This window comes from Physeter macrocephalus, unplaced genomic scaffold (genome assembly GCF_002837175.3).
Source record: "Physeter macrocephalus isolate SW-GA unplaced genomic scaffold, ASM283717v5 random_59, whole genome shotgun sequence".
NCBI lineage: Eukaryota > Metazoa > Chordata > Mammalia > Artiodactyla > Physeteridae > Physeter > Physeter macrocephalus.
The window spans coordinates 75984-95851 of NW_021145341.1; the positions used below are offsets into that span (position 1 = coordinate 75984).

At 59.7% G+C, this 19868-nt stretch overlaps 1 protein-coding gene across 1 annotated transcript; it reads right to left on the reverse strand.

Moving 5' to 3' along the window:
* Window positions 1–935: 935 nt before the first annotated feature.
* PPP1R9B (protein phosphatase 1 regulatory subunit 9B) lies at window positions 936–19857 on the reverse strand. Its single transcript, XM_024130449.3, has 10 exons — window positions 16520–19857; window positions 12199–12331; window positions 10758–10878; window positions 8745–8849; window positions 7572–7707; window positions 6831–6983; window positions 6667–6720; window positions 3901–4130; window positions 3471–3567; window positions 936–2193 (listed from the first exon to the last, which is right to left on the reverse strand). The coding sequence occupies exons 1-10, from the start codon at window positions 17891–17893 to the stop codon at window positions 2140–2142; spliced, it is 2457 nt and encodes an 818-aa protein (XP_023986217.1). The 5' UTR covers window positions 17894–19857; the 3' UTR covers window positions 936–2139.
* Between the last annotated feature and the right edge of the window lie 11 nt (window positions 19858–19868).

Below are 19868 nucleotides of genomic sequence, written 5' to 3' on the forward strand. Positions count from 1 at the left end.
GCCCTGCTGCTCCCTGCTCTCATCTCTGCCTGGGATTTCACTAAAGTTTGTCCCTGGAACCCTGGCATCTGGACTCCCAGACCCATTGGTATTACAACTGGTGAGTTAGCAACCAAACCTGCTGGCACAGAGCAGAGGTCTAGGACTACTTAAGGCCTCTCTGGCTACTGCCAGAGGGATTCTCTAGAACCCTGGGGACAAAACTGCTCTGACATATCATCTCCCACCCCCAGCTGCACCTCCAGAAAACTAGGGGCTGGGTATCCCCATCAGGTTAGACTTCTCAGGGGAGGGACTCAGGGTTCACCTTACTATATCTAACCCATCCTTTGAATTCCATCAGAGACCTTGAAAAAGAGGAAAGCCATGAGCCTAAGGAAAGCTCTAGAAACCCCAGCCCTGCCCCGAAGGGATTGGGGCGGGGATGGCAGACGGAGTTTGCGGGAACAAGGGTTCTCAGTATAAAGATCCTCAGGGTCAGAGGTAGCACTAGCAGGAGACCACTGGGCTCAGACTGGCATCTCTGCCCCCCACCCCCTCCTGTGAATCAAGAAACCAGGCAGCAAGGCTCTGGGGGCTGCTTTTATGGGGACGACCTGACAGAGGGCATGGTCCGTACAAAACCGGGAACAATACATACATATATATATTATATACAGAGACGCAGTCCTGTGGAAGGCGGGACAGAGGTGGCCCCGCCGGAGAAACCAGAAGCACCCCCCACGGCCCCGCCCACCCAGCCCCGCCCCCTCCATCCGCTGAGGCCGAGGAGGTGAAGTGCATGGGCCCAGGCACTGAGACAGCCAGCTCCTTCGTGGGTAGGCGCACGTCTGGGGGCAGGAAGTGGGTGCTGAGAAATACTGATCGATGGCATGGTCTATTTACAGGGGACGAGGAAAAGCCAAAATGGATGGAACAAGGGTTGTTTTTTAAAAAAAGAACAAAATCCCAGGCTGAGGCAGGGCCATGAGGAAGAGGCAAAATGAGAGATGTAATCTGAAAAGGGAGGGGACCTGGGGTGGGGGGTCTCACCTCCCTTGGTCCAAGCCCCAATTTGGGGTTAAAGTGGGGAAACGGAGTCGATTTCACTTAGAAAGCAGGCTGCCAGCAGGGCAGCCCTGGTCTCCAAAAAGATGAAAAGTAGTAAAATTTTGCCCTCCAGTCAAAACATTGGAAAACTGTGGGTGTGGGTGGGGTGAGGCTGAATCTCTGCAATGTTAGTACAAGGCTTCCAGGTGTGGCCCTGCGTAGGGCAGGACAGGGCCTGGCTCTCCAGTGACAAATGTTCCCCTTGCCTAACACCAGGCCCCCTAAGCTGACCTCCTCTCCTCCCTCTCATTCCCAGGGTTGGCCAGGAAACCTGGTCCCCAAAGAGGCCGCAGAACCGTTCCAGGAAGAGGTTATGGCTATTTGGCACCTGGGGGAGGGGAGGCACAAGGAGAAATTGAGGGCTGCTGCCCCAAGAAAAGGGGGAGCTGGACATCAGGTGTCCTGGACTCTCCCCTTTTCACGAAGGATACATGAGAAATCAGTGCAGGGCCAGGCCTAGCCTCCAGGCTCTGGGTAGACTCTACCCCTCCTGGGAGGGCAGACAGGGATGGGAGGAGAGGTGTAGAGGCAACCCCTCCCAGCAGGAGGGTCAGAATGCAACAGAACAGCACAATGACAGGGGAGCGGGGAAGGGTCAAGAAGGTAGACTCTCAAGTCAAGAGGCCCAGGGGCCACCTAGGAGCCCCGTGAGCAGGGAGCAGCCTCCAGGTGGTGAGATGCTGGGAGAGCCCCCAGCCCCTTTCCAGTCCAGAGACAAAGGCTGGAGGTTGTAAAGTCTGGCAGTTTGGTCTGCAGGTCCTCGTGTCCATCCACCACCCAGGCCAGCCCTTGGCATCCCATGGCCTCTGTGCCTCAGCCCCAAAGGCTAGAAGGAGGCCATCCTTCCAACCACCTGTCTGCCTGGGCCACCTTAAGGGGGCCTGTAATATGGGCCCTCTGGTCCCTGAAGCTGGGGGAGGTGGGGTGGAGGGGTGGGGGAGTCGGGGCACCTGTCCCCAGGCTGGTAGGGGGCGGGGTGAAGTATTGAGGACAGGGGAGGGAGGACAATGGGAGGGGATTAATTATTGTCCGGTCAAGGAATGATTCCTGTTAAGTAGAATTGGAATTCCTCAGTGTTTGCAAGTTTCCTTCCAGTTCTGAGATCTGAAAAACAAAGGGGAGAGGGAGTCAGGCCTGGGCACTGGGCATGGTCCCTGCCCTTTGAGCCCCCCTGAAGGAGACATGACCCTGAGCTCCCAGCCAGCAGCATGACTCCTCTCTCTCCCTCCAGGATCCACAGGGTGGGTGCCAGAGGGGGGCTGACCTGCTGCTCCTGCCTGCCCCTAGGGCACCCCTGGGCCTACCTTGTCCAGGAGCTTGTCCATCTCCTCCTTCCTCGCCAGCTCTGACTCCTCTAGAACCCGGCGCTGTGCTGTCTCCTTTTTCAGGAACTCAATCTCCCTGGGTACCAGTGGGAGACAGACAGTGGGTAAGGGGTCTGGTCTAGCTTCCATCCAGAGAGTCTCAGGGTCCTCAGCCCTGTCCTTGGCTCCACCTGGGCAGCTTCTGCCTGCTCCTTGTTCTCAGGTCGGAAGGTCCCAGCTCCTCCCAAAGCCTCTGGGGCCTGGCTTGTTGGCTCTGGCGCCCAGTCATTACAAACCCAGGCATCCCCACCACAGGGCCCTCCAACTTCTGTGCTCCTTGCCTCCCTACTTGGCTGGGGTGGGGAGGGAGCGCCACCACAGGCCTCTCAGTCCTCCCTAGGCCTGGGAATCCCAGCCCCCAGCCACGTACTTCTGCTGGTAGTCCTTGATGAGGCGCTTGGCCTTGCTGTACTTGCGCTCCAGGGCCTGGTACTGGGCCTGGGTCTCCCGCAGGTGCTCGTCCACAGCCTGGCACAAGCTCTGGGCCTCGCCCCAGTAGCCCTCCAGTTTTTCCATGCGCTCCTTGTTCTCCTCCACACTCTGCTCCAGCTGGGCCTTCTCCAGCCGCCACCTCCCCTTCTCCTGCTCCAGGCTCTGCAGCTGAGAGGAAGAAACAGCCCTGGGTTGGTGGGGGCCAGAGTCTTTGGATGATTCCTGCAGATATGGAGCCCACTGCCCCCCAACTACTGACTCTCCTTGGCTGAGCCTGAAAACCGAAAGCTGGAGAGGGAGGAGGTGGGACCACAACCTCAGCCTTCCCAGCCAGGGGCCCTGACACGTGCCACACTCCTAGAAGGCCGCCTTCCAGTTCTGAGATCTGAAAAACAAAGGGGAGAGGGAGTCAGGCCTGGGCACTGGGCATGGTCCCTGCCCTTTGAGCCCCCCTGAAGGAGACATGACCCTGAGCTCCCAGCCAGCAGCATGACTCCTCTCTCTCCCTCCAGGATCCACAGGGTGGGTGCCAGAGGGGGGCTGACCTGCTGCTCCTGCCTGCCCCTAGGGCACCCCTGGGCCTACCTTGTCCAGGAGCTTGTCCATCTCCTCCTTCCTCGCCAGCTCTGACTCCTCTAGAACCCGGCGCTGTGCTGTCTCCTTTTTCAGGAACTCAATCTCCCTGGGTACCAGTGGGAGACAGACAGTGGGTAAGGGGTCTGGTCTAGCTTCCATCCAGAGAGTCTCAGGGTCCTCAGCCCTGTCCTTGGCTCCACCTGGGCAGCTTCTGCCTGCTCCTTGTTCTCAGGTCGGAAGGTCCCAGCTCCTCCCAAAGCCTCTGGGGCCTGGCTTGTTGGCTCTGGCGCCCAGTCATTACAAACCCAGGCATCCCCACCACAGGGCCCTCCAACTTCTGTGCTCCTTGCCTCCCTACTTGGCTGGGGTGGGGAGGGAGCGCCACCACAGGCCTCTCAGTCCTCCCTAGGCCTGGGAATCCCAGCCCCCAGCCACGTACTTCTGCTGGTAGTCCTTGATGAGGCGCTTGGCCTTGCTGTACTTGCGCTCCAGGGCCTGGTACTGGGCCTGGGTCTCCCGCAGGTGCTCGTCCACAGCCTGGCACAAGCTCTGGGCCTCGCCCCAGTAGCCCTCCAGTTTTTCCATGCGCTCCTTGTTCTCCTCCACACTCTGCTCCAGCTGGGCCTTCTCCAGCCGCCACCTCCCCTTCTCCTGCTCCAGGCTCTGCAGCTGAGAGGAAGAAACAGCCCTGGGTTGGTGGGGGCCAGAGTCTTTGGATGATTCCTGCAGATATGGAGCCCACTGCCCCCCAACTACTGACTCTCCTTGGCTGAGCCTGAAAACCGAAAGCTGGAGAGGGAGGAGGTGGGACCACAACCTCAGCCTTCCCAGCCAGGGGCCCTGACACGTGCCACACTCCTAGAAGGCCGGAGGCCCAGGATCGTCGCTGATTAGCTCGGTGACTTGGGGTAAGGCCACTTCTGTCTTAAGCCTTAGTCCTCCCATCTGTAAAGCAGGAGTGATTCCTTCCTTGCCAAGCTCACAGAGGCTGCAGTGAGATGGTAGAGGTAAAGGAACAGGGCAGGTGAGGGTCACCATTGCCTTCTATTCCCTCTCTGCAGCCCTGGCTTCTGTGGCTTCCTAAACAGTCCTGGCTCCTCTCCCAGCTCCCTGGCCACCCCAGTGCAGACCTCCCAGCGCCCACAGCCCAGTCCCGGGGACTCTGTTCTCTCTCTGCTCACCTCCTTCACCACCCCTGTGTACTGAGCCCCGCATCTCCAGCCCAAATTCACTCCCAGCTCCTCAGAGGCACCCTGCCCCCACCCACACAAGCCTATTCCTCCTTTTCTGACTAGCCCACCTCCATCCAAAGGTGCCATCATCTCACTGCCACCCCAGCGCTCAGCTTCAAGCCCCACTGCCTGCCCCTCAAACCTTGTTGGCTGCAAACACCCCTTGCCCTCTGTGTCCCAGCCACACGGGCCTTCCTGAACATCCTCAGACCTGCCACATTCCCTCTTGCTGCAGGGCCTTTGCCTCGCCGTTCCCTGTGCCTGGAATGCCCACACCTGCCCTCCCACTGCCTCGTCATTTCCCGCTAGCTCACCCTTAGGCCCTCTGCTTAGTGCATCACTTCCCAAGAAGTCTCCCGTGATCCCCCTCTGACAGCGCGGCCCACACACAGCCCGACTGCATCAGGCTCTGCCGGCTCTAGGAACTCAGCGGCCCTGTCCTCTCCTCCAGAGCCCGTGTCAGCTTCTATGATACCAGTGTCGGTGCACAGACTCTAAGCCGCACAAGGGCAAGGATCAAATCTGCTTTTACCCATCACAGGTACTAGATGGTGCTGAGCACTTAGAAGGCACCCAGTAGTTCCTGCCCTTCATGCTCTGCATCTAACCAGGAACATGGCCTGTCACCTCACCCTAGAAAATACTACTCAAATCCACCCTTCCTATCCACTCCCTCTGCCTGTGCCCTGGGCAGCCCTGCCCATCCCTGCCAGGACATCACCCAGGCTTCTAACTGGTTCGCCGGCCTCCAAGTCCTGCTCACCCTCATGCCTCCCACTTTGTCGGCAGTGACCTTCCCCCTCATGGCCGAAGAATCCACGCTGGAGCCCTTAGCGGGGTGTCAGGACACTGCAAGCATAGCCCACCCTGGCAGTCCAGCTGTCTCCCACTTCTCCCCAACAGGAACAGCTGCCACAGCCTGTGGGCCTCCTTCCAAAGCCAGCCTCCAAGCTCACGCTGGTCTCCCTGCCACGAATGCCTTTCCTCTGCCTCAGTCATCTAAACCCTGCCCTCCCCCTGGGGCTCAGCCTCAAACTCTCCTCTCTCCAGGTGTCTTGATCTAAGCCCACATATGGGAGTGCACGTGTGTACCCGGGTGCACCATGTCTGCACAGTCCCTATGTGCCCCTGCCTCTCTCTGCCACACTGGAAGCCCCAAGGGAACTGGGACTCCTAATGTCCAGGCCCAGCGGGGACCCAGTACAGATTGTGTATCAGAAGTCTGTGTATCTATGCCTGTGAGGGTGTTGGCACCCAGTGTGCTTGTGTGGGTGTCTGTACATAGCACATATGTGTGTTTGTAGATGTCACGTGTGTGCACCATCTGGTAGCATCAGCATCTCTGTGAGAATGCGCACGTCCTGTGACACTCTTCTTGTGTCTCACAGCGGACGGACACAGCAGACAGACACAGAGATACTGCCACGTGAAGCATGGGTCTGTTGTCCCCGTGTTATGTCTGAGCTGAGTGGGTGTCTCGGTGTCTGGGTGAGTGAGTCTGTGGGTACCATGTGCCTGGGTTCGGGGCTGGTGCACGGATCTCTGGATGGTTTAGGTTTACCGCTGGGGTTTTATGTAGAGGACATGTGTGGCACTGTGTGAACGTGAAGACATCCACGTTCAGCTGTTAAGAGTGCTGACGGCTAATAGCGCAACTTTTAACTGAGCACCTATTATGTGTCAGACACTGTACTAAGGACTTTACGCATATTATTCTATTTTATCCCACAGTGATCCTACGGTGTTGGCACTGTTATCAACCCATTTTACAGGTGAGGAGAATGAGACCCAGAGCAGCAAGTGAGTGGTGGAGAGGTGGGTCCAGAGCTTGCGCTCTTAACACTACCCTCCCCCACCTCAGAGTGGCTGGTTCTGCACGCACCTGTGGGTGGGGGGCAAGGGCCGGCGTGTGCAGTGTGAGGGTGGAGGGGTCGTTCCCCCAGAGCCCCGCCCCCACTCCCCGCCGCTCTTACCTTTCTTTTCAGCTGCTGGATCTCTGCCTCAGTCACAGCATGCTTGATCTGGAGCTGTGGGGGCAGGGGCGCAGACACTCAGCTCGGGCTGGGGTAGGCAGTACTGCAGGGCTGGATACCAGCCTGCCCTTGCCTTTCACCAGCCCAGGGACCCCTCTGCCCACCTCCTTGAACTTGTGCACCAGCTTCTCAGGCTCCATGTCCACAGGGGACAAGGCATCCTCGTTCTCTGCCAGCTCGAACACCTCGATGGCCATCTCGCCACCCGGAAATGTGGGGCTCAGCTCCTCATCCTCGTCAGTGGCGTATTCTCCTGTCTGCGAAGGGAGACAGGCGGCTGTGCACCCTGCCCACCACAACCTCCCTCAGCCCTGAGGACTGGGGCCTAGGCCAGCAGCAATCTGCCCATATCAGACTGGGGGCCACCCAGGGGTGTGGTTCACGCCACCCTCATCAGACTGGGGGCCACCCAGGGGCATGGTTTGTGTCTACCCCCAACAGCCTGGAGAGTCCCCAGAAGACAGGGGTAATTCCCCTGTAAGACTGAGCGCCCTGAAGAAACAGCCTCTGCTTTCCCCCTCACACAGCGGGTCGCCTGAGGTCTGGAACTGTCTCCTTCCTCAGACTAGGTCCCCTCAGAATGGGGGCTCTTAGAGGGAACTACGTTTTTCTTGTAGGACCAGGAAGGCTTTCTGAAGACAGAGGGTGTGACTCTTCCATCAGACTAGAGGTTCTTTAAGGGAAAGGTCTGCATCGCCTCCCTCAGATTGGGGGCTCCCCCAGGATAGGAGCGTTGCTCTGGGGTTCTTCACAAGGCCTGGAAAGTGGCAGAGGCAGAGGACGGCTATAATACTCCATCAAGCCACCAGGGGGCGATGACGCTGCCAGCCAGGCGGAGTCCCTACCTCCTCGTCATCCTCCCCGTACTGGGCGTATCTCTGCTCCATCATCTCCCGCTGCCATCGCTCCTGTTCCAGGGTCTGCTGAATTAGCTGGGCCACCTCACTCTGCTCACCAGGCCGCTCCCGGCCAATCATAAATCTGCAGAGGCACCAGCATCGTTCCCTTTGTCTCTGTCCTTGGCTGGAAAATGCCACCATCCTCCCCACTGGTATTCCCCTCTCCACATCCAGGTCCTCCCAGGGAGGTGAAATGAAAGAACTGAGTCCAGAGACTGCAGAGTGTTAATAATGAATGGGGGAGCAGGGGGCCCTTATTGGGTTTCCTTCCCAGGAGAAGCAGAGGCCCACTAGCCCTTCTGGCCAGTTTGTGGGGAGGGGAGATGTCAGCCAAACTTCAGGCTAGGCTGCAGGGGACAGGAGTTCGGGAGGTGCCAGCGTAGGAGCTCTTCCCCCACCACACGGGAGAAAACGAGGCAGGGGATTGGTGAAGTTGACCCTGGGGCTGTAGATGGGTGTCTGGTGTGCACTCCAAGCCCCTGAGCTTCAGGAAGGGGCGGGATGATGGCAACTAGAGATTAGGATGGAGAGGAAATAGTGGAACTTCCAGGCACCAGCCCCTCCTCTCCGTGGCCACCCACATCCTGTTTCTCTACCACCCTTTCCTGGGGGCAGTGCCCCTCTTGGAGGGGGCAGGGAGTGGTCCTTGAATGTTATGCCAGAGAGGAACATAGGGAGCTTCTAACCCAACCCCTTTAATTGACAGACCCAGGGAGGAGAGTCTTCACAGGAATCACCAGGCTAGAGGGGAGGGAGGGATAAACTGCAACTTGGATGGCATTCTCCTCGCATGTCTTGGATCTTCAATGAATGAGTCAGGACAGGCAGGGAGAAAGGAGAATAAGCCCAAGAGGCCAGTTTGGAGGCATGGCGGACAACGGGCCTTGAAGCCTGAGTGCTGGTGGCTAGCAGCAGTCAGGGGCCAGAGATGTGAAGGCAGACTGGGCAGGGGATATGCACACAGCAGTTCCTTCTGGCAGGGAGGTGGTGAAAGCTTCTCTGTAAATTGGGCCACCCAGAGTCTTAACTAGGTGTGGGCAGCTGGGCAAAGTGGCCAGATGAGGGCTGAGCCTCCTGTCTGCTCCTGTTGCCCACTGCCCCCACCCTCCCGGGCCTCACCGCACACGGCCCTTGGTGTTCCGGAGCACGGAGGCTGCAAAGCTCTGGGTCACTCCCACCAGACTTGTTCCATCCACTTCCACCAGGAGATCATTCACCTGGATCCTAAGGGAGGTGACACTGGTTAGGGGGGTGTCACGAGGCGAACTGTGGAGCTGGGGTAGACATGGCCCCCCTCCCATCAGCACCTGGAGGCTCAGTCCCCACAGGGACCTGGTACTTTGTCTACCTGCGTAAGATGCATGAGGCCGGAGGACCAGGTATCAGCCAGGCCCATGGGCAGTGAGACCCAGGCAAGCACACCAGACACAGGCATCCAGGACCAGGAATGGTGGCAAGCACACTTGCCATGACAATCACAAGCCACTTCCCCTCCTCCACCACACTCGGCAGACCAGTGTGACATCCACAGAGCTCATCACGGCCACGCACACCAGCAAGGGCCTGCAGCACACACGTAACACACAGCCCTCTTATACATCCATTTCCATGCAGACCTGAGCCCGCAGATTTCCTCCAAATGCCTGAGACCTGTGTTCACACAGTCCCACAGGGTCACCCCCTGCCCCCATACAGGTGCACAGCCCCCAACACGCTCCAGCTGTGGTGCTGGAAGCCCTTGTTCTCCACACAAGGAGAGAGATGGGGGTGGTCCAGACTGGCCGCCGAGGGGGATGAAAGCGTGGGAGGGACCCTCAGCCACCTCCTTCCTCCACTCCCACCTCCCCCCGGAGTGCCAGGCCTCCTCGCAGGGCTCCCACACAGAAATGGAGGAGACAGCCTACTGTGAACAGCTCACACCAACACGCCCCATGTGGGGACACTCTCACATGCACACACACTCCCCACCCGGCCAACAAGAGACCATGGGAAAGGCTCTGGAAAGTTCAAATGAGGGGGTAAGTGAAAGAGCAGGGATGGCCTTCCTTCCTTTTCTCTGACCCCCCCCAACCCCAGCCCGCCATGCCACCTGGGCTGCAGCAGACAGAAGCTCCCTGAATGAGGCAACCCCACCTCCAGCATCATGACCCCAGTGCTCACAAGGACACCCACTCACCTCTGTCACGTGGAGGAGTCTATGCTTAGAGGTACCACAAGGTACCCCTGATATCAACCTTTAATTTACAATAACCCAGGGGTGCCCTACAGCTGTTCCCACTCCCCCTCTGCAATCCACACACAGTAGGGAGGCTCCAGAGGGGTCACTGGGCTGCCCGTAACTCCAGGGGGTCTTCCTGAGCCCTCTGACCCACAGAACTCACACCCTCCAGCCTCAGAGGCCAAACACAGGCACACAGGCAAGAAGCAGCCTCCTCCCTGGCATGCCCCCCTGGCTCTTCCAACCTCACCACACACCTGACCCCTTGTGGTCTCTAGCTCCAGCCATACCTGCCTGCTTGGGTGCCCTGCCTGGAATGCCTTGCATGCCCCACTCCCTCAGCCTAGCTAACTCTTGCTCATGCTTCGGGTCTCAACTCCAACATCACTTCCTCCAGGAAGACTTCCCTGATACCCAGAGAGGTCAAGCCCTCCAGTTTTAGGCTTTAGTGGCACCCTGTATTTTTCTCTGTTTCACCATTTTCTGTGTATCCACTCTTCATCCACCTGCCTCACTACACTACATGCTTCCTGAGGGCAAGGCCTCAACACTGACTCCCCAGCGCCTGGCACCAGCCCTACAACAGTGTCAGAGGCTAAGTGTTTGCTAAACAAAAAAAAAACCTCACAGGTGCCCGACTAGGACAGAGCCTCCACACCCGTGCTCTCCTCACCATGGCCCAACACACACTCAAAACCAGGACACACAACACCTACACATAGCCTCCTAGCATGCAAGTGCCATGAGGGCGAGTGCTCCGTCTGTTCTGTTCACTGTACCCCCAGGGCCTGGACCAGCACCTGGCACAGTAGTGCTCCACGAACATCTGAGCCCCACACAGGTAGTGGCCTGCCCCCCCCCGCCCCGCCGCCCGCCCCATAGATGATGGCTGATCAGGGAAGGGGAGGCGGTACCTGCCGTCCCGATGGGCCGCACCGCCTTCAGTCACAGTCTTAACAAAGATGCCCAGCTTCTCCAGGCCCATGTCAGCCCCGGCCCCCATGCCAATGATGCTGATGCCCAGGCCCTCGGAATCTGTGAAGCAGAGGGTGATGAGAAGCAGGTAGGGGGGTGGGGTGAGGAGCTCCAGCCTGGGGCTTGCAGGGGACAGAGTGAGAGACTCCCCATCCCCTACCCTCACACTGAGGTATGGCCTCACCTCAAGAAGCAGTCTCCATGTGGGGATGTCCCACACCTGGGGAAGGGACATGGTTCTGTCCACCTCGTCTCTGCCAAGCCAACTAGGATGCTCTCGGGTCACCGCCTGCCCTCTGCCCCATCCAAAGAACAGACGGGCAGCAGGGCGTGCTGAGGGGCACTATCTGTATGCAGACGCAGGTGTGTGGTGGCCACAGACCAGTGAGGGAGCCACGATGGGGATGACCTTCCCCCCGCCTAAGCAGTCTCACCCCTGCTCACAGCCTTTATAATTCAAGACCTCCTGCTTTTGTCTCCCCCTTGACCCACTCCTCTCTCCACAGCTGCCCCCGCCTGTCTAACGGGCTTCTGACATCCAAACTCATGATCTTCCCCCACAAACAGGCTTTTCCTGTCTGCCACTCCTTCACGGGGCCTGGGAGCCACCTGGATTCCTCCCGCCCCCTCGTAGCCTCTGTGGAAGCCAAGTAACCACCGAATCTTGCCGATCCCACCTTCCAAGAATCTCTCAAGTTCATCCACTTCCTGCATGGCCATCATCTTGTCCACACCACAGTGGCCCCTCTCCATCCACTTATAACCCTTCACCCCACAGCACAGACTGGTGTGGTCTCTCTAGAATACCTTTCCCAGGCCTTGCAAAACTTCCGGTCCATCTTAGAAAAAAGTGGTCTACAAGGCCTGGTTTGCACACCCTTCTTCCCCCACCCTCTGAATCCACCAAGTCTCTCCTCTCTCCCACACGCTCCCCTGATCTCCTCTTCAGAGCTCAACTCAAGCATCACTTCCTTGGGGATCCCCCCAAATCTGGTCAGGTTTCCTGTTAAATGCTGTTATAGCGGCCCCTCCCTTCTTTGCCCGGCCCCCTCACTGTACATAAGAACATAGTTAGGTGTGACCATTCCACCCATGCCTGCCCCCCACTTCCACCGTCACTCTCCCATCAAGGCTTGGCCCACACAGCCCAGGACCCAGCCCACAGTGCTCCCGGGGGGGTCTGATGACTTCAGGAGCACATAGTGCAGCATGACAGGGGGTGGTGGTGGTAGGAGCTTGGGCTGGGCTGAGTCTGTGGGGCTGTGGGGCACTGACAGAGGCCCAGTTAGAGGTAGAAGCAGAACACCTCTGTGGAAGCGCCTAAGGGTCCAGGGCGGAAGCTGGCACAAGGGAGGAGGAGGCCCAGGAGGCCTGGCTCACCCTTCTCCAGCTCCACAGGGAACAGCTCCAACCTCTCCACCCGCTTCTCCAGCTCGTACTCAGCAGAGGCTGCCATGGGATCCACGTCCTCGTTGCGACGATCGTAGTCCTCGTTGGAGTAGGTGCTGAACACCTGGGGAGGAGGCCGCCTGTCAGAGGAGCCCACAGGAGGGCAAGTGCTAAACCGGTGAGAGGAGGCCCAAAGGGCAGGCTGCGCCACCCACCGCGCTCCCCTCCCGCCACAGGCCTCTCCCACCCCCAGACATCTCCCCCGAGATGAGGCCTCCCCCAGCCCACAATGACCCCAGCTCAGAGTGGGGGCCCTTCTAGTTCTGGAACTGTGCGGCAAGAGAGAAAGGGACCCAGCCTTGCCCCATCCACACCATTACTCCCCTGCAGCTCCAACCACATGAGCGTGGCCAACTGGAGTAGGAAAGGAAGGTCAATGCCGGAGAAACTGTCACACTCAGGAACCCAGGTCCCCAGATCAGAGAGAGATCGACAGACAGCCCCTGTCCCAGACAGAGGCGAGGGTGGACACGGACACAGACGGCAGGAGAGAGGAAGGAATAGGTTGAGTAGAAGAGGGGAAGAGGAGAAGAGGAGAAAGAGTGAAGGAGATGCTGGAGGATGCCAGATTTGGGGAGGGGCGGGCGGGAGTGGAGACGCAGGGAGGGGGAAGGGAGGAGAGAGAGGGGTAGAAAGAGGCAGAGGGGCACCCAGGACCCAGCTGACCTGAACCTGAAGTGGAGGCCAGGGTGGAGGAGGGAGGCAGGAAGGACCACCTCTACCCCCATGGAGAAAGGGCAGGCCAGAGGAGCCCCTATAGCCTTGCCTGCACAGCCAGGCCTCAGTCTCCCTCTAGAACCTCAGCTCTCTGAGGTACACCCCTTATCCCCAGGGCACTAGGAGGCCTGGGCAGAGGTCCTGAGCCCAGTGCCCTGCAGAAAGCAAGGAGAGCAGGAAGGTGGCAGCCTCTGACACTGTCCACAGCGAACCCGGCCTTATTGTCCCCTGTGCCCCTCTGCTGTCTCTCAGCAGAAAGGGAAATTCCCCAGCCTGACCCTCCTCCAAAGAACAGAGAAGGTAGGACAAGGGCTCTGCAGGAGTACCTAATTCTGGGCCCAGGCAGGGTGCCCCTGGTGGGAGGTTAATGAGCACCATTTGGGGTACCATGACGTGTTCTTGCTTCACTGCCTGCAGCGACAGGCTGGCACCATTTGGAGCCAAGCGGGGGCGACGAAGGGTGGCAGCAGCTCTATCAGATGGCTGGGCCTGAGGCCTGAGCAGCTGGAGTGGGGCACCGTCTCCCCCAAGGCCCCTGCCAGGGCCCCACTCCTCCAAGAGCAGGCTCCACGGGCACCCAGGCTGGCAGCGGCACTCTTGTGTCCCAGCCTTGGTTTGGTGTCACCCCCCCGAAGCCCCACCACTCCCACAAGGGGGCTCCTAGCTGGAGGAGTCCATGTGGTCACTTAACTCACTGCCCTCAACTTCACAGCATCAGAGAAAGTTGAGCGCAAACCCTTAAAAGCTCCTTGTCGATTGTGCAGTAGTTGGACTGCCCCCGACATCTGGCCAGCAGCCCCAATCTCCTGGGAGGGATGGGCTACCTCATCCACACATAGTGCAAGATGCCAGGTCCGCTGCCCAAGGTCATGGGGGTTAGCCTGTGACAGGGCGGGATGAGACTGGTGGGTGGGTCACTGAGACTTTGTCCCCTTTGCACATATGCCCCAAGCCCCGGGGCAGGGGCTGGTGTGTGCCTAGACCCGGCAAACTGGCTTTGGCCCCCTTTTGTATCTGAGTGCCTTTGACCCTCACCCTCTACTCCAGCAGAGATGGTCCCTTCATCCCTCAGTCTATGTGGTGGCCTGGGTCAACCAAACCTGCCCCCCCCCAGTGACCTCCATAACACCCTCACACACACACACACACACACACACACACACACACACACACACACACACACACCCTCACACACACACACACACACACACACAAACTGTAATACGAAAAGATACACGCACCCCAGTGTTCGTAGCAGACAATAGCCAATAGCTATTAGCAGACAATAGCTGCTAATAGCCAGTAGCTAATAGCAGACAACAGACAATAGCCAGGAAGCAACCTAAGTGTCCATCAACCTAAGTGTCCATAACACCCTCACACACACACACACACACACACACACACACACACACACACACCCTCACACACACACACACACACACACACCCCACACACACAGTGACCTCCATAACACCCTCACAGCCTGTCCTGGGCTTTGCCCTCCCCTCTTTTCTCAGCCTATCAAATCCTGCCCCCTGCAGGAAACCCAGGCCTCAGGCTCAGAGGTCCCAGACCACCACTCACCACTGCCCACCACCATGTGCCCAGCCTATCTCAGGGCCCTGGACCCAGTCCCCCCTCGCCAGGTGACAATCTGAAATTGAGCTCTCTGTCCTCAGCAGAAGCCTCCATAAAGACAACAATTGGGTCATCCAAGGGGCACAAGACCTGGACTTAGTATCAATGCAGGGGGCGCGGCAAAGACAGGGAAAAACTGGGTGGGGGGAGGAGGAAATTCCCAGTAAGGTCAAAAGTCAGACACACAAAGGCGGCACCACACACCACAGGCGAGCAACAGTCACCAGGGAGTCAGAGAGCACTGTTCCAAATCATGTGCTATTTTTTACCCAAAAATCAGGGTAAGGTGTCAAATATAGACAGTCAGAGGCCCAGGACTGAAAGACCAAACTCCACCTGAGGGGATCAGACAGCTCAGAGAACTACCGGTGGTGGGGGAGGGGGGAGGTCCTGACCACCTCAGAGGTCCCCACCTCTGTTCTCAGTGTCCCAAGAAACACCCCATAATCTTCAATTCTCTCCCTCCAGGATACCAGCACCTTCAGAAGAGGAGAGGGGAGGGGAAAGGGCTTGTGAGGTCACAGCCTGGGGGAAGGGGCTGCCCCAGGCGGGGAGTAGCACTTTTCAGGCCCCCTGCCGTGGAGGTGGGAGAGGAACAGAGGTTAAGATGCTGGGGCAGGTGAGAGGAAACTTGGGCAGCTTCAGTGTCCAGGAGTAGTTATGGAAACTTCAGTCAAACAGATGAGGGTTTGACTGGTGAGGGGTAAAGGCTGGACTTTCCTTGGCCTGGACACCCCCATGAAGCAGACTTGGAGTTGGGCACAGCTGAGCCTGGGGTGGTGAGAAAGAGCCTTTAGGCTGAATGTGTCAGCCGAGAATGGAGGGTAGTAGGAAAGGCTGTGGTAGTAGGAGGGCTGTGGTTCTTAATTCTCCCAGGGATCTCACCATCCACATTCTCCTGAGGATCTCAGGGCACTGGCACAACCCACAAACCAATCACCAATAGTGGGGGTGTGTGTGTGTGCGCAGCTGAGTCCCCCAAAAAGAGGCAGCTCCCATCCCTCTTTCAGGGCACCCAGAGAATGAGGCAAGAGCGCTTGGGTCCTGCCAAGGCCAAGAGCAAAAGCGGGAGGCTGCTGCCAGGCACCTGGAGGTTTCCCAGCCTCACCCCCTCCCTTCTTCTCCATACCCTTCGGAAGGCCTAGCCTCCTCAAAAAACACAGAAAGTGCCTGCTCCCTGTGGAACCCTGTACCCCCACCTCAGGAGCTGGCCCAGCACAGACCCCAGGGAACAGGGCCCGAGTCACATGGCCCCAGCTCAGCTCAACCTCACAGACCTGCTTCCCTCTTTCAGTTCTGTAAAGTTGGGGTGAGGGCTACAGACATTTTGGAGGAAGGGCTGCAGGCCACTGCATCTTCCTTTTGGGAACTTCCCCGGCTCCTCCAACCCCCTATGCAGCTCTGGTGCAGGGGGAAAGCAGGGGTGTTTCTAAGCTCCCCAGGCCCCTCCAGCCCAAAGTGGAGTAAGGACCAAAGTGGGGAGGCTCTCCTGAGGACACAGATACACAGGCACACACACATACACAGACACACCTTCCCACCACCCAAGCCCACGCCTCTGGCAGCCTCTGGAGGACGAAGGTCTGGGAAAGGAAGGGAAAGCAGGTGTCCCAGGACCCGGGCAGGGCAGGTGAGCCCCAGGGCTGGGCGGGGCAGCGGGCACAGGAACCTGAGGGCAGGTCAGGGCAGGCCACCCCGGCTCAGGCCTAAAAATCTTCCCCCTCTGACAAACAGCTGGAAGTCCCCCACGCCCCCCTTAGGGTGGTAACTTCTGGGAAGGGGGCTGGGTGACAGGGCTTGACTCAGCCTGCCAAACCCGGCTGGCTGGCGAGGCGGGGGCGACTGCGTGCACGTGGCAGGGGCGGCGCGGGGGCGGGGAGCGGGGTTCACTTACTTGGATGGGCGCCGTGCTGAAATGTATCTTCCGGCTCGGGGCCGGGTCCTCTTCTTCCGAAAGCCCCGGGATCTCCACGCACCCCGACTCGGGCTCGTAGGGGGGCTCACCCTCCTCCTCGTCTTCTTCGTCGTCCTCCTCCAGGGCACTGCCCCCAGAGTCCTCCCCCAGCCCACTGTAGGCGCTCACGTCCACCAAGTCCGCCTCCGAGAAATCCTCCTTCTTGGACTCGTCCACCTCCTCGGGGGCCACGTCCGGGGCCCGGCCATTGCCCACCCCTCTTTCAGGCGCCGCCACGGTCGCCGCCTCCTCCTCGGGGGCCGCCTGGGCCTTCTGCTCCTCGGGCGCGGGGCTGGCGGTGGTTGCCAAGGCGCTGCCATTCTCCAGGGCCGCGTGGACCGTCACCTCCGCCTGGATCACCTCCGCGGGCGCCGCCTCGGCCTCCGACTCCCCGCTCTCCTCCACCTCCACCGGCTTTATCTTGCGCACCTCCCGAGGCTTGGGGGGCGGCCGGGCGGGGGCCACTCGGTGCTGCGGGGGCTGCTGCCCTCCGGGGCCGCGCTCCTTCTCGGTTGGGGCATCCCCCGACGGGGCGGGCGGCGGCGGGGGCGGCTGAAACACCCGTGATCGCTTGCTGACCAGCTTCGAGTTGACCTGGGGCGCCCCGGCGGCCGCGGCCCTGGGCAGCCCCGGCCCGCGGTGGAGGCCGGTCCTCGAGTCGGCCTTCTCAAAGACGGCGCTGAGCTGACTGACCGTCGGCGACACGGCGTCGGCGTCCAGCTTGTCCAGCGCCTCGGTGCTGCCGTTGAAGCGCACCACGACGTCCAGCTTCCGGTCCTGCAGGCCGGCGCGCTCCTGCCTCAGCAGCCGCCGCGCCGCGGCCTCCTTGTCGCCGCCCGCGGCCGCTGGGACGCTCCGTTCGAACAGCTTCCGCGTCTCCTGCAGCCGGGACGGCGGGTGCGGCGGCGGCGCGGGCTGCGCGGAGGGCGCGGGCTTGGAGTCGAAGCGGCTCACGCGCTCCGACACGCTGGTGCCCAGCTTCAGCAGGGCACTATGGTCCACGTTCTCGTTTAGGCTGCTGGCCCGCGGCAGCGACAGGCGCACGCCGCGCTCGGGCGCCCGCAAGGCCTCAGTGGGGCCCGTGCCGCCGCCCGCCTCGCCCGGCGCGCCCGCCGTCGTGCCCATCTGCAGGAACATACTTTTGATGCGGTGGACGTTGGAGCCATATTTCTTGTGGTGGGCCGCCTTGGGTGCCTCGTCTGGCCCGGGCGCGTCGGGCGGCTTCAAAGCCTGGATGCCCGCCTCGTAGGCGCTGCGGTGCGGGGAAGCGCTCCGGAGGGGACCCCCGGGCCCCCGCGGCTCCGTCTTCATCATAGTGGGGGGAGCCGGGTTCTCATCCCCACGCTTCCCGCTCCCCCCTTCCAACAGGCGGCTGGCCAAGTCGGGACCACCGCCCCCTCCCCCAGAGAAAAGGGACCCCGAAAGGCCTTTTTTAGCCTCCCCCCAAAACCAAGCTGCCCAAAACAGTTAGCCTCGCTTTAAAAAAAAAAAAAAAAAAAAAAGGAAAAAAAATCTCCGAGAGCCCTGTGTGGGTCGCCTCCCCCAATCAAGCTGCCAAAGACAGCCAGACCCTCTACCAAAGACCGAGCGGCCTGGAACGGTCGCCCCCACCCAAATTAGAAAAGCGGCGGCCGGGGCCGCTGGGACTGCGAGCCCTGCCCGCGAAGCAGAAGCGGAGGCGCCGGCTCACATCGTCCGAGGCGGTGTCAGCGGGGCTGGTAGCCCCGGCACCCCCAACCCCGGCCGGGGGCCTTGGCCCTTGGGGGGCCCGGCACCAGGGCGCCCATGGCTGCTCGGCCGGCCCGGGCCGCTCCGCCGCTGCACTACCCTCCCTCCCTCCCTCCCCCCCGCGCCCCGAGCCTCGGTCTTTCTCTGGCTCTGCCCGAGCGGCGGCTGCCGGAGACCAAGCGGCTGCCCTTCTCGCAGCCGCCGCTGGGGACTGGCACCTCTGGGTCCTAAAGGGATCGGATTTCCGGGGCCGGAGCCTGTGAGCCCTCCCCTTCCCCTCCACGCGATTGTATTCCCCTCCCCTGCCCGTGCCTCGCCACAGCCTTCCACTGACCCCAGTCGCTGGCTTGTCCACTTCAACCCTTCCATCCCAACCTCTGACTGTGGCTTTTCACAACCCACATAACCGTACTCCCACTAAATATTGGGAGTTGGCAATCCAACCACTGTGGTCTCAGTGTGGCCCTCCTCTACCCGAGGTGTGGAGGGAGAATAGTGGGGAGGGGCAAAGGATCATTTCCTTCAAGGTCCTTGGAGCTCCCTAGTATAGTTCACTTTGAAAATTTAAAAAATTCAGATTGCCCTGGAATCTGCATTTTAACAATTTCCCATAGGGAACATTTTGCACCCTTTAAGGCGTGAAACCTTGGCCCAGTGTTGCTGGCCTTATGGTGGAGGAGGAAGGGGAAGAGAGAAAGGAGATGGTCCTCATCACCCAGGTGGCAGTCCGAAGCTGGCTTTTGCCTTCTGGAATTCTGAAGAGGGTGTCCTGTCACCTGCCTGCCCTGCACCCAGGCTGGAAAAGAAGGGGTGGTATGCCTGTCTTCATGACCTTACTAGAGCACTCCTGCCTCTCAAACAGGAAGAAGGAGTTTTGGAGGAGGAATTCTGGAGGACTGGGGCCAGAGTTTCACCAGTGAGAGCTCTAGCTTGTATCTCTAATCTAAAGGATTCTGGCCACTGTGTGCAAGTGTGTGTAGGAAGGGAGGGGGAAGGATGGCAGTGACCTATACGTTCCCTGTCCTGGCAGCTGTTTTGATGCTCCCCCCAACCCCCACATACACAACAAGGTGCCTGGGGTTGCCCTCTACCCTTCCCCAGATGCCAGGGCCTGGGAGTGAAGGTCCACCCCCTAGACCATGACAGATCCAGATGCACGGCTTCACTCCACAGTTCCCAGAAAATGATGAACATTGTGGACCCTAGGACCCAGAGAACAACTCAGGCACAAAGCCTCCCCCCACTCCCAGCTGCTTCCTGCATCTCCGGCCTTCCTGCAGCCTCTGCCTCCTCCCCCGCCCTCTACCCTTCCATCCTCTTCCTCTTCTCCCCAATCTCCCACTACCCGCTGCCCTTGCCTAGAAGGGCTGTCGAAAGGAATCCTCTCACCTCTCCACTGTTGGGATGTGTGTGGGTTTTGTGGGATATAAACTGGTTAGCACGTGCAAAAGAGCGTGGGGGATGGGGTGTGGGAAGCCGCCTGGGAACCCTGAATATTGGGACAGGGAGGGGCCAGGAACCACAGGACTGCATCTTGAGGCTGGCAATCCTGAGGCTAACG